Source organism: Mesoplodon bidens (assembly GCF_964165515.1).
Source record: "Mesoplodon bidens genome assembly, chromosome: 15".
Taxonomy (NCBI): Eukaryota; Metazoa; Chordata; class Mammalia; order Artiodactyla; family Ziphiidae; genus Mesoplodon; species Mesoplodon bidens.
The window spans coordinates 27,629,727-27,653,273 of NC_138171.1; the positions used below are offsets into that span (position 1 = coordinate 27,629,727).

Here is a 23,547-nt window from a genome sequence, read left to right on the forward strand (position 1 = left end):
AAAAAGAAATTGATCCCAGATGAAAGTCTGAGATTCCTTCATTCATTTAACGTAATCCATGTGCAACTATTATGTGTTGGAAACTGTTCTAGACACCAGGAACACAGCAATGAGCAAAACACACAAAAGTCCTCACCTCTAGAAGAGGGAAACAGTCAAAAGATAATGAAGATAAAGAAGTAAAATATGTTGTTAGATAGTAATACATGCTTTGGGAAAAAATGAAGCCAGGAAGGAGAATATAAAATGCTAGATTTAGGGGGGTGTGTGTGTGTGTGTGTGTGTGAAATTTCAGATAGAGTGGACAGGGAAGACTTTTGGGAAAGCCCAAAATAAAGGGCAAGAGCAATGCATGAAGATATTTGGGCTATGGCAAGTGCAAAGGCCCTGAGGTGGGAGTGTGTCTGCCTTGTTCCAGGATCTGGAGGCCAATGGGTCTTGAGTGGAGTGAGCCAAGAGGATAGTAGTCAGAGAAGGAGCGGCGGCAGGCCTTGGGGGGACCTCGGCTTTTACTTTGAGTGAGATGGGAGCTATTGGGAGTGTTTTGAGGAGTGGCACGGCTTGATTCTAACAGGGCCCTCTGGCAGCTGGGTGGAAAATGGATTGTAGTGACCAAAAGAGGAAGCAAGGAGCCCAATGAGGAGGCTGGTGCAGTACACCGGAGGAGAAAGGATGGAGGTGGATTGGGATGGGGGGTGGAGGAGGTGAGAGGTGACAGATTCTGGAACTATCGTGCAGGCCAAGCCCATAGGATCTGTTGATCTATGGGATGAGGGGTGGGAGAAAAGTTCAGGGGTGGGAAGACTGGAGGATGCAAAGAGCTTCCAGCTTGTGCCCAGTGAAAACAAACTTCATTAGTGGCCCAATCAAAAGGTGGAGAGTGACCGCCGAGAGGCAGCGTCCGGCTGGCTAAGGGTGGGTTCCTGAGGCCGTCCGGCCTGGATTTAAAACCGGCTGCGTGGCCTCAGGCAGATCAGAAACAAACAGAGCCTCTATTTCTTCTGCAAAAGGAGCAAGGACCGGCCTGCCCGCCGCAGTGCTGGCAGCTGGACTGAGCAGGGGCGGTCTCCTCGTCGCTCCCCGCCCCTCCCGGCCCCGCCCACTCCCCCACCCCTCCCGCGGCGCTGCCGGCTAGGCTGCTCCGGTGAGTGAGGGTCTAAGAGTCCGGGTCCGGCCCGGGGCGGGGTGGGAACGCCTCGGGCTGCCGGACAGAGCGCCCCGGACCGCCGAGATCCGGAGCAGAGGCCGCCGCCGGAACGGCGGGGACACCCGGATCCCGCGAGACTCTTCCGCCCCACTTCCGGGGCCGCCACTTTCACTTTCTTTTCCGTGGAGGCTGCTCCCCTCCCTCTCCTGACTGACAGGGGCCGCTCCGCGGGGGAGAGAGTTGGGCTGAAATCCAGCGCCCCGGAGGGCGCTTTTCCCCAGCAGGGAAAAGGGGAGGCCCTCCTCGGGGACTCGCAGCGCCCCGGCTGTGCGTCGTCCCTCCCCGCAGCCAGGCCTGTCCCGTTTCCTCTGTTGCCCTTTGCGGACTTGGCTTGGTAGCCCCTTTCACCTCCCACGCGGGGTCCCGGCCCGTTCCCTATCCCAGGCCCCATCCCCGGTCCTCGGGTAGTGTGATGCTACCCGACTGCCACCGGGGACACCGAGGCACAAAGAAGGCTTGGGCCGCGCCAGAGGTCACCGGCCTGGACTGAGTTGCTCGTGGTCGCCCGTCCTCTAGCAAGTGACCGGGAGGTGGCATTTCCCTGGAGCTGCAGCCCCCGCCTGGGGGGATGGGCACAACCACGCCAGATGGACGAGAAGATCAAGAAAGGTGGGCACAGCCTGGAGGCGACTGAGAAACTTCGGGGGGGGGGAGGGGGAGGGGCATTAACCCTGTCGTCCCTCTACCCACCTGCCCCTCAGTTTCCTCCCTTGGGGCCTGGTTCCTTGCAGGGGCCTCTTGTCATTCATTTATTTGATGCCCCTGAGGCCTCAGTGGGCCAGCTCTGTTAGGAAGGGTGTAGGGAGCTCCCAGAGGACACAGGAGACCGCCCAGGCTGGTGAGGGAGCAGACCTCAGGGGCCGTTGCCTTCCCCCTGGCCCCTTCCACCCAGCGTGGGAGAACTTAAGTTAGGTCATGTCACCAACCTGCTCACATACCCTCCTGTGCTCCTTGTTCTTAGAACAAAGCCCAGAGCAGTTGGGTGGCCCACAGGCCTGCTGGCTTCGCTGACCTCTGCCTTCCCCCATTGGGCCCCTTGGTCATAATGCTTGGAGCCCCACCGGTTTCTGTTCTAATCCAGCCATTTCTTGCCCAAAGCCTTTCCCTTTCTCTGTACCTGGAACACTTTTGCCCAACCGGGTCTTGACATACCCAACTTCTCCTCCTTCAGGTCTCAGCTTCAATGTCACCTCCTCCTAGAGGCTTTCCCTGATTTCCTTACCCTGTTCATTTCCTTGCCAGCATGGATCACAGTCTGAATCTTTTTCTTTTGTTAACTTTGTTAATTGTCTTCTTACTGGGCTGGGAGGTCCATGAGAAGAGGGACCCTGTTTATCTTATTCACTGTTTCTGAGACAGTGATTGGCACACAGTAAGAATTCAGTAAATGTTTGTTGTATAAATGAGTGGAAGTATGGGGGGACCTGGGAGTATGAAGGGAAAACAGAACCAAATGAGCAGGGAGGGGGAGTGGGGAGTGAGAGAGAAGGCCTCCCAGAGAAAAGGGACTTTTAAGCTGGGTGCTGAAGGATACGTAGGAGTTCACCAGGAAGACAGAGAGGAAGCAGCATGTACAAAGGATCACCTCCTTCCTCACCCCCTTAACCCCAGCTCCTGAAAAATAAACCCTGTGCTAACCTGCTTCCACTGTGGATTTCAGCTGAGGAGGTGGCCCAGAGCCTCACCCGAGCAGTGGCTGGCGGGGATGAACAGGTGGCTATGCAGTGTGCCATATGGCTGGCAGAGCAACGGGTGCCCCTGAAGGTGCAACTGAAGCCTGAGGTCTCCCCGACACAGGATATCAGGTGAGGAGTATGTAGCTGACCAGGGACTTAGGGCTTCCTGAACCCCAGTGGGCCGCGATATAGTCTTGCCTATAGAACAGTTAAGTTATTCTTAATGGCAGGTTCTGGTGTCAGGAGACCTAGCTTCAAACCCCAGCTCTGTTACAAATCAACTCTGAGATCTAGGGCAGGTCACTTCACCTCTCAGAGTTTGTTTCTTTCATTTAAAAAATGAGGCTGGGCTTCCCTGGTGGCGCAGTGGTTGAGAGTCCGCCTGCCGATGCAGGGGACACGGGTTCGTGCCCCGGTCCGGGAAGATCCCACATGCCACGGAGCGGCTGGGCCCGTGAGCCATGGCCTCTGAGCCTGCGTGTCTGGAGCCTGTGCTCTGCAACGGGAGAGGCCACAACAGTGAGAGGCCCACATACAACAAAAAAAAAAAAAAAAAAAATGAGGCAATATTAGTAGCTGTTCTTAGAATTGTTAGGAGGTGTATTAGGGTGTTAGGTCTCATACAACAGAAAGAAATATATTAACAGTGGTATCAACAGGTTTGATGGTACAGAGTCCAGATGTGGAGGCTCTGCTCCCTGCAGTCCTCAGAGACTCATGCTTTTGTCTTGTTATTATGCCATTCATGGCCTCCATTCTGAGGTTCACCTTATGGTCCAAAATGGCTGTTCCAGTTCTAGCCATTGCACCAGCATTCTTGTCAGCAGGAAGGAAGAAGGGAATAAGGGCACCCCCTCCCACTCTCATCTTAAGAACAGAGCTCAGAAAGTTGCACGCACTTCTTCCACTTAACTCCCAAGGCCAGAACCTATTCTCACAGCCACACTCAGCTTGAAGGGAGGCTGTGAAATACAGCCAGGTATTCCACTAGAATTCAAGGCAAGGGTTAATGGATACTGTTAGTCTGCGCCAGGAGGCTTAAACTTGATGCTGAAATGCTTAGCACAGTGCCTGGCACATGTTAATCACTCAATAAATGTTGTTTTTGCCTGCTTTTTTCCTGCTGTCGAGTAAGACAATAGTTTTACAGTTATTAATTTTCAATGGTGGATCCCATTTGATTTTGTTTTATTGAGCTATAATTGACAGACCATATTCAACAATTTAAACAATTCACCAATTTAAAGTTTATAGTTCAAGGCTTTTAGTATATTCACAGTTGTGCAACCATCACTGTACCCAATTCTAGAACATTTTTTAAGAAACCCTGTATCCATACCTTTTTTTTTTTTTTTTAATTTTTTTTTGCTGCTCTGTGCCCCTTGAACCCATGCCCCTTGCAGTGGAAGCTTGGAGTCTTAACCACTGGACCACCAGGGAAGTCCCAAAACCCCATACCTGCTAATAGTCACTCCTTATCTCCCTACCTTTTTTCCCCAATCCCCCCAACCTTAGGCAACCACTAATTTACTTTCTATCTCTAGCAATTTGCCTATTCTGGAAATTTCATATAAGTGGAGTCATACACTATATAACCTTTTGTGTCTGGCTTCTTTCACTTAGCATCATGTTTTCTAGATTCATCCATGTTGTAGCACGTATCAAAACTTCATTCCTCTTTATGACTGAATAATAATCCATTGTATGGATATACCATATTTTCTTTATTAATCAGTTGATGGACATCTGGGTTGTTTCTACTTTTTCGGCTAACATGTACAATGCTGCTATGAACATTTGTGTCCAGGTTTTTATATGGACATATTTTTTTCCCCAGTTTTTTATGGCTGTGTTGGGTCTTCATTGCTGTACGTGGGCTTCTCATTGCGGTGGCTTCTTGTGTTGCGGAGCATGGGCTCTAGGTGCACGGACTTCAGTAGTTGTGGCTTGAAGGCTCTAGAGCTCAGGCTCAGTAGTTGTGGCGCACGGGCTTAGTTGCTCCGTGGCATGTGGGATCTTCCCGGACCAGGGCTCGAACCTGTGTCCCTTGCATTGGCAGGCGGATTCTTAACCACTGCGTCACCAGGGAAGCCCTCCCCAGTTTTATTGAGATATAATTGACATATATAGTTAGTTTAAGGTATTGTGACTTATAATAAGAAATATATATTTGTCTTCTTCCTGTTCTTGGCACAGAACTCCTAAAACACTTGGAATTTCTTAAGTGATGAGAATGATAAAGGTGCCTTTTGTTATGTTAGTGAGGTGACTCTTGGACTGCCCCTAGATCACCTACGGATGGGGGCTGGTCATCAGAGGAACCAATCCTGTGATTAGAGGATTGGAAACTTCAGTCCCATCACCCTGATCTCCGGGGAGAGGAAAAGGGCTGGAGGTTGAATCGATCATCAGTGGCCAGTGGATTAATCAATCATGCCCATGTAATGAAGCCTCCATAAACACTCAAAAAGACAGGGTTTGGAGAGCTTCCAGGTTGGAGATTTGGAGAGAATTGCACCCCTTCTCACATACCTTGCCTATGCATCTCTTCTATCTGGCTGTTATAGCCTTTTATAATAAACCAGTAATATAGAAAGTAAATATTTCTCTGAGTTCTGTGAGCTGCTCTAGCAAAATAATCAAACCCAAGGAGGAGGTCGTTGGAATCCCTAACCTGTAGCCAGTCAGTCAGAGAACAGGTGACAACTTGGGCTTTCAACTGGTGTGTGAAGTGGTGGGGCAGTCTTGTAGGACTGAGCCCTCAACCTGTGGGAGCTGACGTTGTCTCTGGGTAGAGAGTGCCAGAATCGAGCCCTGTTGGTGTCTGAAAATTTCTTGGTGGTGTGTGGGAAGCCTTCCCCCTCCTCCCCCTTCCACAGGTTGGAAATTGAGCCTCAGAATCATTTTAGGTGTATGACATAATGATTTAATATATGTATGTATTGTGGAATGATTACCACAGTAAGTTTAGTTAACATCCATTGCCTCACATAGTGATAAATAATTTTTTCTTGTGACGACAACTTTTTTTTTTTTTTTTTTTTTTTTTTGTGGTACGCGGGCCTCTCACTGTTGTGGTCTCTGCCCTTGCGGAGCACAGGCTCCGGACGCGCAGGCTCAGCGGCCATGGCTCACGGGCCCAGCCGCTCTGCGGCATGTGGGATCCTCCCAGACCGGGGCACGAACCCGCGTCCCCCGCATCGGCAGGCGGACTCTCAACCACTGCGCCACCAGGGAAGCCCATGACGACAACTTTTAAGATTTACTCTCTTAGCAATTTTCAGATATATGATAAAATATATGTTAACTATGTTAACATGCTTTACATCACTTCCCCAGAACTTATTTATCTTAAAACAGGAAGTTGTACCTTTTGACCACCTTCACCCCCCACCCTGCCAACCAGTCTATCCTTTTCCTCTGACATCGGTTTTTTTTAATTCCACATATAAGTGAGATCATACAGTATTTGTCTTTCTCTGTCTGACTTATTTCACTTAGCATAATGACCTCAATGCCCATGTTGTTGCAAAGGGAAGGATTTCCTTCTTTTTATGGCTGAATAATATTCCATTGTGTATATATACTGTACATGGAAATAACCTAAGTGACCATGAATGAATAAAGAAAATGTGGTGTATATGTATACAATGGACACATATTTTCATTTCCCATTCTGTGGGTTGTCTTTTCACTGTATTGATAGTGTCCTTTGAAGCACAAGTTTTTAATTTTGACGAAGGACTGTTTATCTGTTTTCTTTTGTTGTTTGCGCTTTTGACGTCATCTAAGAAACCACTGCCTCATACATGGTCATAAAGGTGTATCCCTCTTTATTTTTTTAAGAGGTTATAGTTATAGCTGTTACATTTAAGTCTTTGATCCCTTTTGAGTTAATTTTAGTATATGGTGTGAGGTCCAACTTCATTCTTTTGCTTGTGAATATCTAGTTATCACAACATTATTTTTTTTAATTAATTTATTTATTTATTTATTTTTGGTTGCATTGGGTCTTTGTTGCTGCACACAGGCTTTCTCTAGTTGCGGTGAGTGGGGGCTGCTCTTCGTTGCGGTGCATGGGCTTAATTGTGGTGCACGGGCTTCTCTTTGTGGTACGCAGGCTTCTCATTGCAGTGGCTTCTCTTGTTGGTGGAGCACGGGCTCTAGGCACTTGGGCTTCAGTAGTTGCGGCGGGAGGGCTCAGTAGTTGTGGCTTGTGGGCTCTAGAGCGCAGGCTTAGTAGCTGTGGCGCATGGGCTTAGCTGCTCAGCAGCATGTGGGATCTTTCCGGACCAGGGATTGAACCCGTGTCCCCTGCATTAGCAGGCGGATTCTTAACCACTGTGCCACCAGGGAAGTACCTGCATTATTTGTTAAAAAAACTATTTTGTCCCTGTTTAATATCTTGGCACCTTTGTTGAAAATTAATTGACCATAAATCTGAGGTTTATTTCTGGAATCTAATTTCTATTCCATTGCTCTATATGTCTGTCCTTATGCCACTAACACACAGTTTTGATTATTATAGCTTTGTAGTAAATTTTTAAAATAGAAGCATGAGTCCTCCAACTTTGTTTTTCTCTTTCAAGATTTTTTTGGCTATTCTGGGTCCTTTGAATCTCCATATGAATTTTAGGATCAGCATGTCAATTTCTGCAAAAAATGTCAGCTGGGATTTTGACAGGGATTGCACTGCATCTGTCGATCAATTGGCCATTTGATTTAAATAAAATACTTGAATATTAAATGGCACTGTAGTTTCTGCTATAAAACATACCACTACACACAGCTTGTTTATATCAGTTGTACTTGTTACTGCCACAGCATAATTTAATTAGCTGTTACATCAATCAATAAAACATGAGTGCTAAAAGAGAATTGTGTCTATGAAAACTGAGTTGATTGCTTTAGAAAGACAAGATAGAGATGAGGCACCAAAAATGCCTGTTATCATTTTAGGGTGGGACAGTTGTAAAAAATATGGTAAAAATCCAGAAGGGCTCTGTACTCAGATGCTTTGAGAGTGAAAGTTTTTGCTCCACTTTAAAGAAGCTGATACTGGAAGTCATAGACCATGTATAATGCGTGTGGTTCATACAAAAAGAAAAAATCATGGGGAACTCCAGTAGCAGATTTGTACTCAAAAAAAGCCATTGGCCTTTTACCTAGAGATTGGCCATTGAATGTGCATTTGTATCCTGTAAGGTAAAATTAAGTGTTAAAGTCTGCAGCTGTTTTTGCAGTTCTCTGCTTTAACGATTTTTCTGACTAACTGATCATGACTGATCCTGATGACATTAGATATAAGGGTTCCAACTGTATATTTCTGTTATTTGTGTTAAGGTTATAGCTTTTAGATTTTGTTTCCTAAGTAAAATTCAGACTTCTATGCTTTGCCTCTAGGTTGATTCTAAAAATGTAAACCCACTAAAATAGCATTTATAGTATTTTGATTATGGAAATATTACTCAGTGTAGAATAAGTAGTGCAGTTGAAACTTTATGCACTTTCATGTTTCAAAACCCCTGTTGCTTGAAGAAGAATGTCTTGAAGGTTAAGATCTCGTCCTTCTTTAAATTTCCTTTACTTTTCTTCCATTCTCCTGCATCAGACTCAGCTATTCTTTTTTTTTTTTTTCTTGTATTTCAAAAACTTTTCATGTGGAGAGGTGGATGGTAAACTTTTGGCATCTATACACGTCTAAAAATTTCTTATTTCCCTTATAGTTGGCTAGGTGTTGAAAATCATTATCCTGAGGAATTTTGAGGTATTTTCTGGAGTATTTTTAAAGCAAGTCTCAGATTTTAGTTCATTCATAAGTAATTTGATATGTCTTTAAAAAATGACTTAAAAAATAACCTCAATACCATTATTACACCTAAAAAATTAACAATAATTACTTAAAATTCCCTAATACGGTATTTATATTCAACTTTCCTTGATTATCTCGTTAGTGTTTTTTTTTTTTTCTCTTTTGGCCACACCACATGGCTTGCAGGATCTTAGTTCCCCAACCAGGGATTAAACCTGGGTCCCCAGAGTCCTGACCACTTGTAACTCCCTCGTTAGTGTTTGTTATAGTTGGTTTGTTCCAGTCAGGAGCCAAAGGAGATCAAATAGCATTTCTTAATGTTGTCTGAGTCTCTTTTATTCACTTTCCCTATTTTTAGTGCCATTAATTTTTTTTAAGAAACCTGGTCTTTGACCTCCAGAATTCTCCCACATTCTGAGTTTATGAATTGCCTCCTCATGGTGTAATTTAATATCTCTCATTTTCCTTGTGAACTTGTAGTTTGACCTGAAGGTTAGGTTAGTAAGGAGTCACTGTTACCTTCACAGGAATTCTTCCTCATTTTCTGATTGTTTCTTGCTGTTCTTGCTTTAAGGATGCGGCATTTTCCCAAATCACTCTGGAGGTTCTAAGTGGGCTTTCCTGTTATTGTTCTACACCCTAATTTTTCTGTGTCCTGGGATCAGTTCTGTTTTTTTGTCTTAGCCCTCCCTTTTCATGCTTTTGGTCTTCCAAAAACGTTTGAGCATCTTTGAGAAGGTTGGTGTTTAAAACCGCTTTCTGTGGAATAATACTGTTTGGGTTGAAATCCTGCCTCTAACAATTATTAATTGTGTACTTGGCAGAGCCATTGTAACCTATCTGTGCCTCCTGTTTTTATCTCTAAAATAGGGGTGACAACAGTACCTGAGAGGATTACATGAGTTAATACACGTTAAGTGCTTTGAAGAGTCTTGGCATACAGTTAATAACTTGTGGTTTGGCTAAGGAGCCAATAATAGCCAATAATAGAAGAGGTTGGAGAGCTTGGGAGGGGCCAGAGCACGGAGGCCTTTGCCATGCCACAGTGAGTTTGGATTTTATTCTGAGAGCCATGTGGAGCCATTGCAGGGGCCTAAGCAGCGAGTTCTGATCCAGGAGGAAGCACAGGGGAGTGGGAATCCAGGAGCTGGCTGGTGGCTGAGTTTGGACCTGCGGCCCCTTGCCCTCCCCGCAGGCTGTGGGTGAGCGTGGAGGATGCGCAGATGCACACGGTCACTATCTGGCTCACGGTGCGGCCTGACATGACGGTGGCCTCCCTCAAGGACATGGTGAGTGAGGGGCAAAAGGAAGACGCGTCAGGGCGCAGGTCCCCCTTTCGCCCTGCCTCTCTCTACTCCGCTCCTTCCTCCCCACACTCCCTCTGCCTCGTCCCTGCCAGGTGTTCCTGGACTATGGCTTTCCGCCAACCCTGCAGCAGTGGGTGATTGGGCAGCGCTTGGCCCGGGACCAGGAGACCCTGCACTCCCACGGGGTGCGGCGGAACGGGGCCTGCGCCTACCTCTATCTGCTGTCAGCCTGCAACACCTCACTCAACCCTCAGGAGCTGCAGCGGGAGCGGCAGCTGCGGATGCTGGAGGGTGAGGCTCTGCGCCGGAGCGGCGTGCGCTCCTGAGGTTGTAGGGGAGAGGGAGCAGGCAGCAGAGCCCAGGGGCTTTCGTCAGGAACGTGCCTGGAGGACCTTATCCGTAGTGGGGAAGAGAGGACAAAGGACACCCCAGGAAGGAGCCACTTGGGGAACCATTTAGAGAACAGCTGGTCTAGGGGAGAGGGGCTGAGTTCAGTCCCCGCCCTGGCATTTATCAGCTGTGTGACCTCAGGCAAGTCTCTTCTCATCTCAGCTCTTCAGTTTTCTAAATCTGTAAATTGGACATGATAATAGCTAGTTTTTATTCTAAATTTTTTACTTCTTATTCTGAGATATTTCAGACCTACAGAAAAGTTGCAAAATTGTATAAAGAATTGTATAACGAATTCCCATGTGCTTTTCATGTGGATTCCCCAAATATTAACATTTGACTACATTTGTTTTGCTTTATCATTCTCGCAGTATTTATTTATGCATAAGTAATTTTTTGGAACTGTTATGAGAGTAAGTTGCAGACACGTTGTCCCTTTCCCCTAAATACTTGTGTGTATTTCCTTTAAAAAAAAAAGGGTCATTTTCGTACTACATATACCTATCAAATTTAGGAAATTAACATTGATACCGTCCATTGACCTAATGGACAGATCTTGCTCAAATTTTACCAGTTATCTCACTAATGTCCTTTATAGTAAAAGACCTGGCCCTTGGCCTCGGTGTCTCTCAGTCTTTTTCAGTCTTGGTCTCCTGTCTTCCCTTGGCTCTCCTGTTGTTTGAAGAGTCCAGGCCAGTTTTGTTTTTTGTTTTTCTGTCCCATGTGCCCTCATGAATGGATTCAGATTCAGTATTTTGGCAGGACTACCTCAGAAGTGTTGTCCGTCCCTCTAGGTGCTACACTTAGGAGCACAGGAGATCAGTTTTCAAGCAGGGTTTTTAAGCTGGGAGGCCCCAGGAGCAGTCGTGGGTGGAGGAGGGACTCTGACCCCTGGGAGCCAGGGCACTCGGCCAGGTCTGGGCCCACCCGTTAGGACCACCGAGCTGGAGGCTCTTCCGGAAGGAGGGAGATAGAAGGGGGTGGGGTGGGGGGGCGGTCAGTGCAGGGCCCGGGGTTCCTGGCTGGCCCAGGGTGTGGACGAAATGGGCTGCAGGGATCCGCACCCCTGAACCCTCCTCCCCAGATCTGGGCTTCAAGGACCTCACGCTGCAGCCACGGGGCCCCCTGGAGCCAGTCGCCCCGAAGCCCGGGGGCCCCCAGGAGCCGGGGCGGGGGCGGAACGACGCGGCGCCAGAGCCCCCGCCGGTAAGCTGCCCAGCGCGCGCCCTGGCGCCCCGACCCGCCCGTCTCGTCTTCCCGCGCTCACCGCCCCTCTGCCCCCAGGTGGGCTGGCAGTGCCCTGGCTGCACCTTCATCAACAAGCCCACGCGGCCCGGCTGCGAGATGTGTTGCCGGGCACGGCCCGAGGCCTACCAGGTCCCCGCCTCGTACCAGCCGGACGAGGAGGAGCGAGCGCGTCTGGCCGGCGAGGAGGAGGCGCTGCGCCAGTACCAGCAGGTGGGCGTGGACCCTGGACAGACACCTGCAGACTGGACGGGGGAGGCGTAGGCCAGGAAGGGAGGCACCTCCACATTGCCGCTCCTCCCCCTGTTGCTGCCCCCTCCTGATCACACCACTGGTGGTGACCCTGCACTTGACTGTGACCGGCCTCTCCCTGTGCTCATCCTGTCGCTAGGACCCTGCTCCCCGGCTGTGATGCACATCCAGGCTTATCTGCCCCGCTCCCCCCACCAGTGGGCTGTGGCGCTGCCCCTGGCTTTGACTTACACTCTCACTGTGCACACGAGAGTACTGGGCTCTGACCCCAACATCCTAGCTGAGACCCTGACCACTGCCCCGTCCGCCGCCCCTTTGTCCGCCTGTGACCTCGCTCTTGCTCCACTCAGCCCTGACCTCATCCTGAATCCTACTCTTCCTGACCTCCCCTTCCTCCCTGGCTGTGGCCCACCCAGACTTCGTAGGATCTTGGACCGAGCCCTTCACCGCTCCCTGGGAGGTTGACCCAGCCCTCTGTCCTGCTCCTCCCACAGTCCCACCCCCATCATGTTACACACGCATTGAGTACACAGATACCTAACCCTGAGCGTTCCCCCATTCTGATCGGATGCTCCCATCCCCCACTTGGACCCAGTCTGCCCTCGTCCCACCCCGGCCATGACCTCACTGCTGGCCCCATCTACAGCCTTGGCCCGGACCCTGTCCTCTCTCCCGCCTTGCTCTGCTCCCTCGCGTTATCACCACCTCCCATACCCCTGACCTATTCTGTGACCTTGACCCGGCTCTGCCTTCACCCCCCCTGGCCCTAGCCCTGCCCTGCTTCTTGGCAGAGATGGGAGCCCTGCTACTCCTGGTTCCCCGCTCAGACCCTGGCCCCTTCCTTTCCAAACGCCATCGCTCCCTGGCTTGACACTAGGTTGCAGCCTTAACCTGCCAGTGCCTGGCCTGCCTCCTGTTCCACCCCCACCCCACCTGCCTGTTTCCTCGCCTCCCGCCCCGCCCCGCTCCCGGCCCCTCCCTTCCCAGCATCTCCTGCACCTAACCTCAGCCTGCCCAGTCGTACCCCCACCGCAGGATCCTGCTCCCCCCCAACCCTCCCCAGCCGGCAGTTTTGACCCATCCCCTGGTCCTGCGCCTTTCTGCCGCCCCTGAGACCCTGACCCGCCCCGCGGCCCCACCCCCGTGTGCCCAGCGGAAGCAGCAGCAGCAGGAGGGGAACTACCTACAGCTCGTGCAACTGGATCAGCGGAGCCTGGTGCTGAACAGCGAGCCTACCGAGTGCCCCGTATGCTACTCGGTGCTGGCGCCCGGCGAGGCCGTGGTGCTGCGTGAGTGTCTGCACACCTTCTGCAGGTGCGGCCCTGACCCCACCCCCAGCGATGTAGTTCCTCACGGCTGCGCAGTACCCATGGCTGAAAGGGGGTGGGGCGCAGTGCTCTTACATCTCCTTGGACGCCCACAGAAACCTGCGAGGTAGGCACTCTCTCCCCTTTTTGCAGAGGAGGAATGTGAGGTACAGAGAGGCCAGCAACTTGCTCGAGGCCGCACAGCTCAGGCATTCTGTCGCCAGAGCATGCGACCTTCCACACAACCGCCAGGCCCATGTAAGGCCTGGGTTCTGGCCTGGCAGCCCGTGCCAGCCCCACCCTGACCCTCGCTGGTGGACAGTCTGCCGTCTGAGACTCCACACCTGGCCCTGGGCTGTGGAGAACGTGTCGTCCTTCACAGCACACATTTGATGAGCTGCCCTGGGTGCCAGGGACTGGGCTAGGCCTGGGGATCCAGGAGTGAACAAAGAGCTCATTTTCCGCCTCCTGAAGCTTACATTCCTGTGCACAGGCCGGTGTTAATCAAATAATCACTGATATAATTGTAAATTGTACCAAATGCTAAGTACCAGTGGATTATGATAAAAGTAACAGAGGCCCTGCCCTACAAGAGGTCTGAGAAGCCCCTAGGGAGGCTGCACTTGAGCAGACCAGGGGGTCCAAAGTGGGTATGTGCCTGGCCTGCCTGTGGCAGCAAGGGGTCAGTGTAGCTGGAGCAGAGGGATGGAGGGAGTTAGGGGATGGGGACAGAGAGGTATTAGGGAGGGTGAGTTACCGGGGCTCTCAGGTTTGCTCTGGGCGGGATGGGATGGGAGGCTTCAGGGAGGGACATGGTAGACCCAGGGAGCCCAGGGAGGAGGCTCCTGCAGTCCTGCAGGTGAGGTGATGGGACCTGGGCCGGAGTGATAAGGGTGGCAGTGGGAGGGACAGAAGTGATGGGTTGGTGGGAGGGATCGGGAGGAAGGGAGGTATTGAGGAGAAGCCCGCCTGGGGTCAGGCCTCACCATGTGAGGGCTGTAGTCCTGGGGGATGGAGTCCTGGGGGATGGGGTTCAGATGACCCCTAACCTCCCTGCCCCTTCATACCTCCCCCAGGGAGTGTCTACAGGGCACCATCCTCAACAGCCAGGAGGCCGAGGTTGCCTGCCCCTTCATTGACAACACCTACTCCTGCTCGGGCAAACTGCTGGAGAGGGAGATCCGGGCGGTAAGGCCTGTGGGAGGAAGGGGCGCACCCCCTGTCCCAGGGAACTGGGCCCTGAGCTGGCAGGTGGGAACCAGTTTGAGAGTCCCAGTCTCAGGCACCGGTCATTTATCAAGAGCCTTTTCTGTGTGGGATGCTGGAGGCCCAGGGGGTGGGCAGGACAGGAACTAGGGGAAATACCTAGTAAAGAAAACACCCTTCTGAAGAAAAGACAGCAGAGCAGTTAGTAGGGGGGAATTCTGTGGCCAGATGGCCTGATGACCTCAGGTCAGATACGCAGCCTCTCTGTGCCTCGGTTTTCTCATCTTGGTTGGGGTCAGAGAGTTTCTACTTCAAGGGTTGTGAAGATTATAGTGGAAGACATGTGTAAAGAATTTGGAGTAGTGCTTGATACATGGTATCAGTTAGCCCTTGTATCAGTTAGCTTCTGCTGTGTAACAGATTACTCCAGACTCAAAACAACCACCATTTATTTAGCTTATGAATCTGCAAGTTAGCAATTTGGGTTGGGCTTAGCTGGATGATTCATCTGGTCCAGGTTGGGCCTGGCAGAGCTCAGCTGGGCGTAGCTGGCAGGTCCCCTGTCATGGACTGGTGTGATGGTCTTACCTGTGATGGCTGGGATGACAGGGCCTCTCTCCACTTTGGTCTCATCCACCCCCGGCTGGCCACGTGCTGGTGTCTCAAGGATCCAAGAGCAGCCAGTGCAGGAGCGCTTTCCAAGGCTACTCACTTGCTCCTGTCCCTTTGGCCAAAGCAGGTCACATGCTTAAGCCCAGAGTTTGTGTGGGAGGGAACCACCCCAGGGTGTGGAGTTGGGGAGACATGAACCAATAGGGGCCACTCCTCCAGCAACATTTCACAGGGCTGTATGTGTCTGCATGTGTGTGTTTTCTATTATTATTAATGTTATTATTATCGAGTTATGCCCCTGACTGCTGGTCATCTTGAGCAAGTGCTCTCCTTTCTCTGCGCCTCCATTTACCCATCTGTAAAGTGGACTGTTGGACTTGATCATTGCTTTTTAAACTGCTGGGGAATGGCCTTCCCAGAATTGGGCATCTTGGAATTCCCAGGCCAACATGGAGGCAGGGCCAAAGGTGGCTGAGGTCCAAATGAGAGACCCCCACCACCGCATATACAAGACCCCGTCTCCACATCACTTCTGCCTATTTCCTACGATGCTGCTTCTCAGAACCCCCTAAACTTTACCAAGTATTTCCTGGCGCCTAAGGGGTTCTGCCTCAGGGGAAAAAGGGCAGACAGAAGGGGTGGGCCTTTGGGAACTCCCAGCCGTTACACTAAGAGAAGCCCCATTTTTAACTGTTGTTTGTGGGGCACCTGAGCAGGGCAGCTCTGGCTTCCTTGCTCTTGCCTGCAGAGGCCCCAAGACATAGATCATTCCATATGTCCTGGCACCCACAGTCGCTGCCCAGAGGCTTTCCCTGTAAAATCCACCTCTGCCAAGGGGCATTGTGATGGGGCCAGAGTTCCTGCCAAGGAGCTGCAGGGCTCATGCTTCCCTGGAGCCCCTGGAGGTTGACCGAAGCCTCAGAGAATAGTCAAGTGTGGCAGAGAAAGAGGACGGGGCAGGGATCAGCATAGTAATGCAGTGGAGGTTGTTTTACAAAAAACATGCCTAAACCACAAGAACCAGAACCGAAATCAAAGAGAAAAATCACCCACCAACTCTGCCATCCCAGAAAATCTCTGATTGCATTTTCTCTTCTTTCCTTTGGTGTCTCTGGGTAGACATGTTTTTTTTTTTTTCTTTTTAAATTAACTATTAAGGTATACCTTGCAAACAATAAAATTTGTCCGTTGTAAGCATGCAGTTAGATGAGTTTTGACAAATGTAACTCTTAAGACTACCACTCAGTCAAGATATAGAACATAGGCATGATTTTTACCTCATTGTAACCAATGTAGGGACAACAGCTTTTGCTATTTTGCTACAAAACCTTTCTAAAGATTATTGTAAATCTCTATGGCATACATCCTGTTTAGTTCTCCTCTCTGAATAATTCCAGTTTCTGGAATTATTATTAATAATTAATATCAATAATGATTAATATTAATAATTATTAATACTTCCTTCCAGTTTGTAAGGAATGCTTCAGGGAACATTTTGCATGGTGTCTCTTCCTTCTTGTATATTATTTTCTTAGGATAAACTTGTAGAAGTAGAATAAGTCTCAAAGGGTCAGAAAAGTTTGGGATGGTTGAAACATTATTGCCACATGGCTTTCTCAGAGTGCTATGTACCAGGATGCTAGTTTAACCACATCTTCCTGGCATTGCTTGTTATTGTCCACTTCTCCTTTTTAAAAGATTGTGGTAAAATATATATAACATTTACCATTTAACCATTTTTTAAGTATACAGTTCTGTGGCATTAGGTGTAGCCACATTGCTGTGCAATCATCCAGCTCCAGAACTTTTAACCTACTTTTTTTTTCCTTTTTTTTTTTTTTTGGCTGAGCCATTCAGCTTGTAGGATCGAACCCATGCCCCCTGCAGTGGAAGCACAGAGCCCTAACCACTGGACTGCCAGGGAATTCCCTTAACCCACTTTTTGAACGGAGTTTTTAACACTGCTATGTTGGACTTTATGGGTCGGGGGCTTCCTGAGGGATATTTGGTGGCCAGGGGGGCACAGTGTCAGGTGCTCTGAACGCAGAGCACCAAGGTTGAGGTCTGCCGGCAGCTCCTGAGCCCCGAGGATTACCAGCGATTTCTGGACCTGGGCATCTCCATTGCAGAAAACCGCAGTGCCTTCAGCTACCACTGCAAGACCCTGGACTGCAAAGGATGGTGCTTCTTTGAGGATGATGTCAACGAGTTCACCTGCCCTGTGTGTTTCCACGTCAACTGCCTGCTTTGCAAGGTGGGGACAGGGAGCCACACTGCCCAGTCACTCTGGTCCTGCCAGGAGCCCGCTGCCATTCCAACTTTGTTCTCCTGGGAAGGGAGCTGGGATACTGACCTGGTTGCCATGACTTAGAGCTGTGTGTCAGTGGCCAGGCTTGGCTTGGGCCCTGATCTGAGCCTAAGCCTTAGACTGAGCCCTGAGCCCGGACTGAGCCTCTGAATAATCCTGGCCCCAGACTGAGCCCCGATCCTGGCCTCTGGTGAACCCCGATCCGTCACAGACCAACCCCAGCCCTAGCCCCAGACGGAGTGTCAACTCCTGTCCTGAACTGAGCCCTGCCTGACCCTCACCTCAGGCCATCCCTGCCCTCATCCTCTCAACAGGTGACCACAACAGAGACTGGTCTTGGGCGAGTAGGCAGGGCTGAGCCTGCTCGCAGCCCTGCAAGCTCACTCTTAGAGCATTAGGCCTACAACCAGGGCAGAACACAGCTGGCGACGAGGGGCTGCGGTTTAGGGATTTCTGTGCCTGTCAGGAATTAAAATAAATAGGTATATATGATTATTACCATATGTGATGACCCTGGCTTCACCTCCCTGGCCTCAGGGTGTACGTGGTTTACAAAGGAAGGCTCTGTCACACCATGTAGAAGCATTAGGTGCTTATGTGGATGCCTGCTCTGGTCCTCAGCTCTCTAACTCCCTGGGGAACTTTCTCACCTCGAGCCCTTCATCCTGCTGCAGGCCATCCACGAGCAGATGAACTGCAAGGAGTACCAAGACGACCTGGCCCTGCGGGCTCAGAACGACGTGGCTGCCCGGCAGACGACGGAGATGCTGAGGGTGAGGCTGGGTCAAGGCTGAGGGCTCGGGATTTGAGTTTTGGGGAGGGATGGGGACTTCTCTGAAAGGGCTGTGGTTCATCCAGCCCTGGAGGCTTGAGCACCTGCTGGCATCACTCCCATCCAGAGATGGGACTCAGGACAAGTGGCGAGCAGCAGGAGTGTCCGGGTGGAGAGAGGAGACTGCAGACGCATGGGAGAGGAGGCTGCATGCAGCCGGGCCTGGGTGGAGCAGCATGGGAGAGTGATTCTGCGACTCAGCGGGGTGGCCGGTTTCTCTCTGCAGTGGGGCGGGGGCCAGGGAGTGGGGCTGGGCCTAAGGTCAGCACCTGCTCTGCTGCAGACCATGCTGCAGCAGGGCGAGGCCATGCATTGCCCACAGTGCCAGATCGTGGTGCAGAAGAAGGATGGCTGCGACTGGATCCGTTGCACTGTCTGCCACACCGAGATCTGCTGGGTCACCAAGGGTCCTCGCTGGGGCCCCGGGGTGAGTCCCCAGGGAGCAGAGGGTTCAGGGGTGCTGTGGGAGGGTGCCTGAGAGTAGAGATTGGACAGGTCAGCCCATGGGCCAGTTCTAACCCCACTGCCTGCATTTGTGTAGCTGGTGAACTAAGAACGTTTTTTACATCTTTTAAAATGGTTGAACATATCAAAAGAATATCTCATGACATGTAAAAATTATATGAAAGCCGAATTCTAGTGTCCATAAGTAAAGTTTTATGGGAGCCCTGCTCATTCGTTTGCATACTGTCTGTGGCTGCTTTTGCGCTACAAAGACAGAGACCAGCTGGCCGGCAAAGACTCAGGGAACTGGCCCTTTACAGAAATGTTTGCCCAGCCCTGCCCTATAGGACAGCGGCCAAGGGTGCGGGTGGGAGTCAAAGGTAGAGGGGTGGGTCCCTGGCTCTGGCACACATTGACCATGTGGTTAGGCTGTTACTCCCTTCTCTGAGTCACAGTTTCTTCATCTGTGAAGTGGAGATGATAGCTGGGCCTCAGGTTTGTTGTCAGAATCAAATGAAAAAATGAAAGAGCAGTGCTTAGCGCGGTGCATCTGTCACATGGTGAGCACGCGCATGGTGGTTCATGGTGGCTGTCGTTGGGAGGAGTGTTCCTGGAATTGGGGCTCGGCGTTATCCATACAGGCAGACAGTGAGACAGGTGGAGGCGGAAGGAACACACTCGCATGCCGCCAGTGTGCTGACCCACCCCGAATATGCAAAAATCCATCAAGTCCTCTCTGGCTCCAGGTCTAGGGGTGGGTAGCCAGACCACATAATTGAGGCTGCTATGGGAGCCCCGAAAGGCCTTAACGGCTGCCTCCATCTGGTAGCTGGGGCTGAGAGGGTCATCTTAGCAGGAGGATGTGCCCGAGCCAAGGCCCAGGGTGGGAGTCTGTGCTTTGGGGGTGTGATGGAGTGCACGGCAGAGGGGAAGGAGCCCGCTGTCTTCACTGTCCTGACCTTTTCTCCTCTCCCCGCTCATCCTCTAGGGCCCGGGAGACACCAGCGGGGGCTGCCGCTGCCGGGTGAATGGGGCTCCTTGCCACCCCAGCTGTCAGAACTGCCACTGAGCTGAGGATGGCCTGGTCCCCATGCTGACCCAGCCCCACATCTGCAAGCTGCTGTGGGGCAGGGCTGGTGCTTTGGCTCTGATTTCTGGCCTGGGAGATGCCTTTGTGCTTGGCTGAGACAGGGGCCCTGAAGAGGCCAAGGCCCCTGAGCTGTGTGGATGGACTTGTTTGCTGTGGGCATTGCAGAGGCCCTGCCTGAGCTGGCCATTGTCCGTGGCTGCATCTGCCCCAGTGCCTTTGCCCTTCCCCTGGGGCTTGCCAGCCAGACCTTTCATCTCCTCTCTGTGGCTCCCATCTCTGCCTAACGCAGCCTTAAACACAGCCCTGGCCGGAGGCCTTGCTGAATGGAGCCTCTGAGAGCCCCATGTGAGTCCACTCTTCCCTCATCCACCTCCCTTGTCTGCAGGACGCTGAGCACTCACAGCCTACCACCTCCTCCGTCGGCTTTCTGGGGGTGACTTTTCTCTGGCTTTGCTGTTGGAGGCCTGGGGCCTCTTAGAATTGCTGCTAATTCTGCTCAGAGCCAAGAGGGAGACCTGGCAGTTTGTAAAGACAGCCCAGCCAGCCCAGCTTCTGTATCTCCCTCTTTGCTGCATGTGTAAACTAATTAAAATGGTTTTCCAGGAAGGAATGAGTGTGATGTCGTGAGAGGGAGCAAAAGGGTCATGGGCCGCGACTCTACACGGAGACAGGCAGGATCCCAAGCTCTCTGGGAATTGCAGCCAAAAGTTGATGGATTGGCCCCTGTCAGTGTAGAACAAAGGTGCGGCTGAGCACTGGGATACTTGCACTGGACTGAGCACCTCTGCGCCCACTCGAGGGGCAGGATGCTGTGGGTCAACGTTGGCCTGGACAGGCAGCTTGCAGTGTGTTGAGAGTCCACAAGGTGGGGTCTGCAGGTCAGCGTGGGCTTCAGGGGGAGGGAGGGAGGGGCCGAGGCAGCAGCTACAGGCTGGCAGGAAATTCTTGCTGCAAACTTCTGACCTCTCAGTGGGCATCCAGTGTTGGAGAACAGAGATATTTCAGGAAGAGGTGAACCTGCTGCAGTTGCGGGTGAAATTGTGATCCTACTTTTTAACATCTCAGACAAGATGTCACAGTATTGGTCCAGTGCTGTTTACTATGCCCACTCTGTGCTGGTCAGAGATTAATAAAACACGGTTCTGGGCATCCATTCTGTTTTTACCTCATTCTCTGACCCCTGCAACACCCCTCCCACCCCCCACTTTGAAGGCCAGCACACTGTCTGAGCCGGGATGTGGATCATCATTACAACAGGCGGAGGGCGTCTCTGTGACTCAAGATGTGGACTCCAGGTTCCAGGAGTTGGGGCATGTCATTGGGGCGGGGCGGAAGGGCTTATTCTAGACCCTGGAAAGGCACTGCCACCCTGTCGTTGGGTGCCAAGGCTCAAGAGTTGACCCCAGGCTCTGTGAGCAGAGAGGTGAGAGAACGTGAGTGCCTTCCTGCTCTGCATTGGCTGATGAGGGGCACTCCCGCCCCGGGAGCAAGAAAGTCAGGCAGAGCCATTGACTGGAGGAAACGGCAAGCTGAGCAGAGCTGCCAGAGCTGCGCTGCAGGAGAGCGCGGGGCCCAGGTCAGGGCTAAACGCTTGCTCTCACCGGCTCCTCCCTCCTCCCTCTCCTGCCAGGGCCTGTCTTGGCGAACCTTAGGGGCCTGTAGGGGAGGAAAGCAGACCATTCTTTTGGTGCACAGGTACAAACCAGCAAGCCACAGGCGGTAAACAGTCTACCCAGTATTGTTTTAGAAATTTGAATTGGTTGCCGGTATTTTTTAATTGGAGATGCTACATTAAAATCTAGATGCCCAAGTTCTCTTGCAAAAGTCGAAGCTTGGTAATCCTGGCTTCTCATTTCCACATGGCAGGCCAGAGTCACGTGATGTTCCTGATCCAGTTCACCACAGTTCTCATCACCCCCAGCTCTCCTCACACGGCCCTTCCTGTGCCCTTGCACCATTCTTTCTCCAGTGAGTACTAGGAAGTGTTAATGAAACATTTCTTTACCCGTGGCTGTATCAACAGGCTGGCAGAGGGGGGGACCACATGGGCTGCGTGTGTCTTTCACTTGGCCCACTCCATCTACACCAAGGCAGGCATCGAGTTTATGTCTGCTGCAGCCAAATGGGGGGTCAGGAGGGCAAATGGAGGGGCGCAGGGCTGTCCCGGGGTTCTAACCTTCAGCGCCATACTTCACATGCCAGTGGGTGAAGGATCTAAGACGGGCAGGCTCACAGGTGCTCCCTACTGCAGGGTCAAGTGGAGGTGCCTCCCCCCTCCCAAGGGGTCACCCCAAACTGGGCCCCAGCACCAACTCTCCAGGGCAGACTTGAAACCAAACCCCACAGGCTCTGGACTCAGACCATCTACCTGAGGAAGCAGCTGGAGGTCCCAAATGTTCTTGTGTGACACGATCTTTCTCTCCAGGGATGGGGAAGGCAAGGGGAAGCACATTGCTCAGATAAAGAGCAGCTGTTAATGTGGGCAGGAAGTGGTGGATGGGCCCCACAGCCCGTGCCAGAGTAACATGTGTCTTCTAGTGTCTGGGGCTGCCGTGAAAGCCACTCACTTAAAAAGCAGGAAGCTGGAGGCAAGCCCACAGCCTTGCCAGCTCACAAAAGCTGCTTGGCAAATTCCAACCAAATGTAAGTCTGCAGAAAAGACAACTAGCAAGTAAAGGGCCTTTGTGAGGACAGGAGAAAAGGCAGCAGGGAGTCACCAGCAGCAAAAGGAAGAAAGCAAGCCAGGCTGAGCCTCAGGCCCCATCATCTTTTAGTTGTATTTGGCAAAGGCCTCTGGCCTATTCTTCCTTTCAGTCACCACTTAATCCAGGGGTGAGCTCCCCGGGCCCAAGTGCAAGGCTGGCTTAAGGCATTTATTGATCCATTAATGTTCACTGAAATGGAATCACAACACTTGCACAACTTCAGTTTGTTAAAGCATTTTCACAAACATCAGTTCATTAAACCGTCCATGTGGGATGGGACTATCCCTATTTTACTGTCATTGACAGTGAGTTCTAGAGATGTAGTGACTTGAAGAAGCTCACATAGCCAGGAAGGAACACACTTGCCATCACGTCACCAGGAACTCTCTCCAAACCCAGTTTTGGTCATGGCCCATTCTCATCCCCCAAATTGCCTACAGAGAGTCCCAACTCCCTTCCACAGAGCTCAAAGCTCTCCCTGGCCTGAGCCCCAAGTACCCTTCCATTGCCATTGCCCATTCCATCTTTCTACAAAACACCCATACTTGTTACTCAGCTATTATTTTTACACTAATTTCCCCTCAGCCTTGCGTGTTGTGCAGTATTTTCTGACACCACTTCTCTGATTTCCAACACCAACTGAGTGTCCAACAATTCAATTCAGTTCTGACACTAACTACCTGGAATTAGCATCTGATGCCACAAGTTAAAGGGCTCAGTCCCACAGGACTGTCCCACTTCAGATCCAGCTGCAAATGGGGTGCCCAGACTACTCACGCTTCTGCCTGGCCAACTACAAGTTCAGTGGTTTCTACAAAACCCTCTCAGTTTCAATAATTTGCTAGAAGTACCACAGAACTCAAGAAAACACTTTACTTACATGTACTGATTTATTATGAAGGACACAACTCAGGAGCAGCCAGATGAAAGAGATGAATAGGGCAAGGAACAGGGGGAAGAGGGTGCAGTGTTCCCAAGCCCTCTCGGGCCATGCCACCCTCCCAGCACTTTGATGTGTGCATCAACACAGCAGCTCTCCCAATCTCTGAATCAAGAGTTTTTGCAGTGCTCAATGTCCAGCCTCCCCTCCCCTCCCAGGAGGTCAGTGGTGGGGCTCAAAGTTCTCACTCTCTAATCACTTGGTCCTTCCGGTG

At 51.1% G+C, this 23,547-nt stretch overlaps 1 protein-coding gene across 5 annotated transcripts; it reads left to right on the top strand.

The window, feature by feature from the left end:
- The first annotated feature begins 1,007 nt into the window (after positions 1 to 1,007).
- RBCK1 (RANBP2-type and C3HC4-type zinc finger containing 1) lies at positions 1,008 to 20,294 on the top strand. 5 transcript variants are annotated; one of them, XM_081257787.1, is made up of 12 exons: positions 1,008 to 1,816; positions 2,868 to 3,012; positions 9,891 to 9,984; positions 10,095 to 10,293; positions 11,477 to 11,598; positions 11,677 to 11,850; positions 13,043 to 13,323; positions 14,273 to 14,384; positions 17,089 to 17,268; positions 17,997 to 18,095; positions 18,477 to 18,581; positions 19,587 to 20,294. In XM_081257787.1, the coding sequence occupies exons 1-12, from the start codon at positions 1,795 to 1,797 to the stop codon at positions 19,665 to 19,667; spliced, it is 1,614 nt and encodes a 537-aa protein (XP_081113913.1). In that variant the 5' UTR covers positions 1,008 to 1,794; the 3' UTR covers positions 19,668 to 20,294. The 5 variants fall into 5 exon arrangements, with proteins under 5 accessions (XP_081113913.1, XP_081113912.1, XP_081113911.1 ...); XM_081257786.1 differs by having other exon boundaries at positions 13,079 to 13,323; positions 18,438 to 18,581; XM_081257785.1 differs by having other exon boundaries at positions 1,013 to 1,816; positions 18,438 to 18,581.
- The last annotated feature ends 3,253 nt before the right edge of the window (positions 20,295 to 23,547 follow it).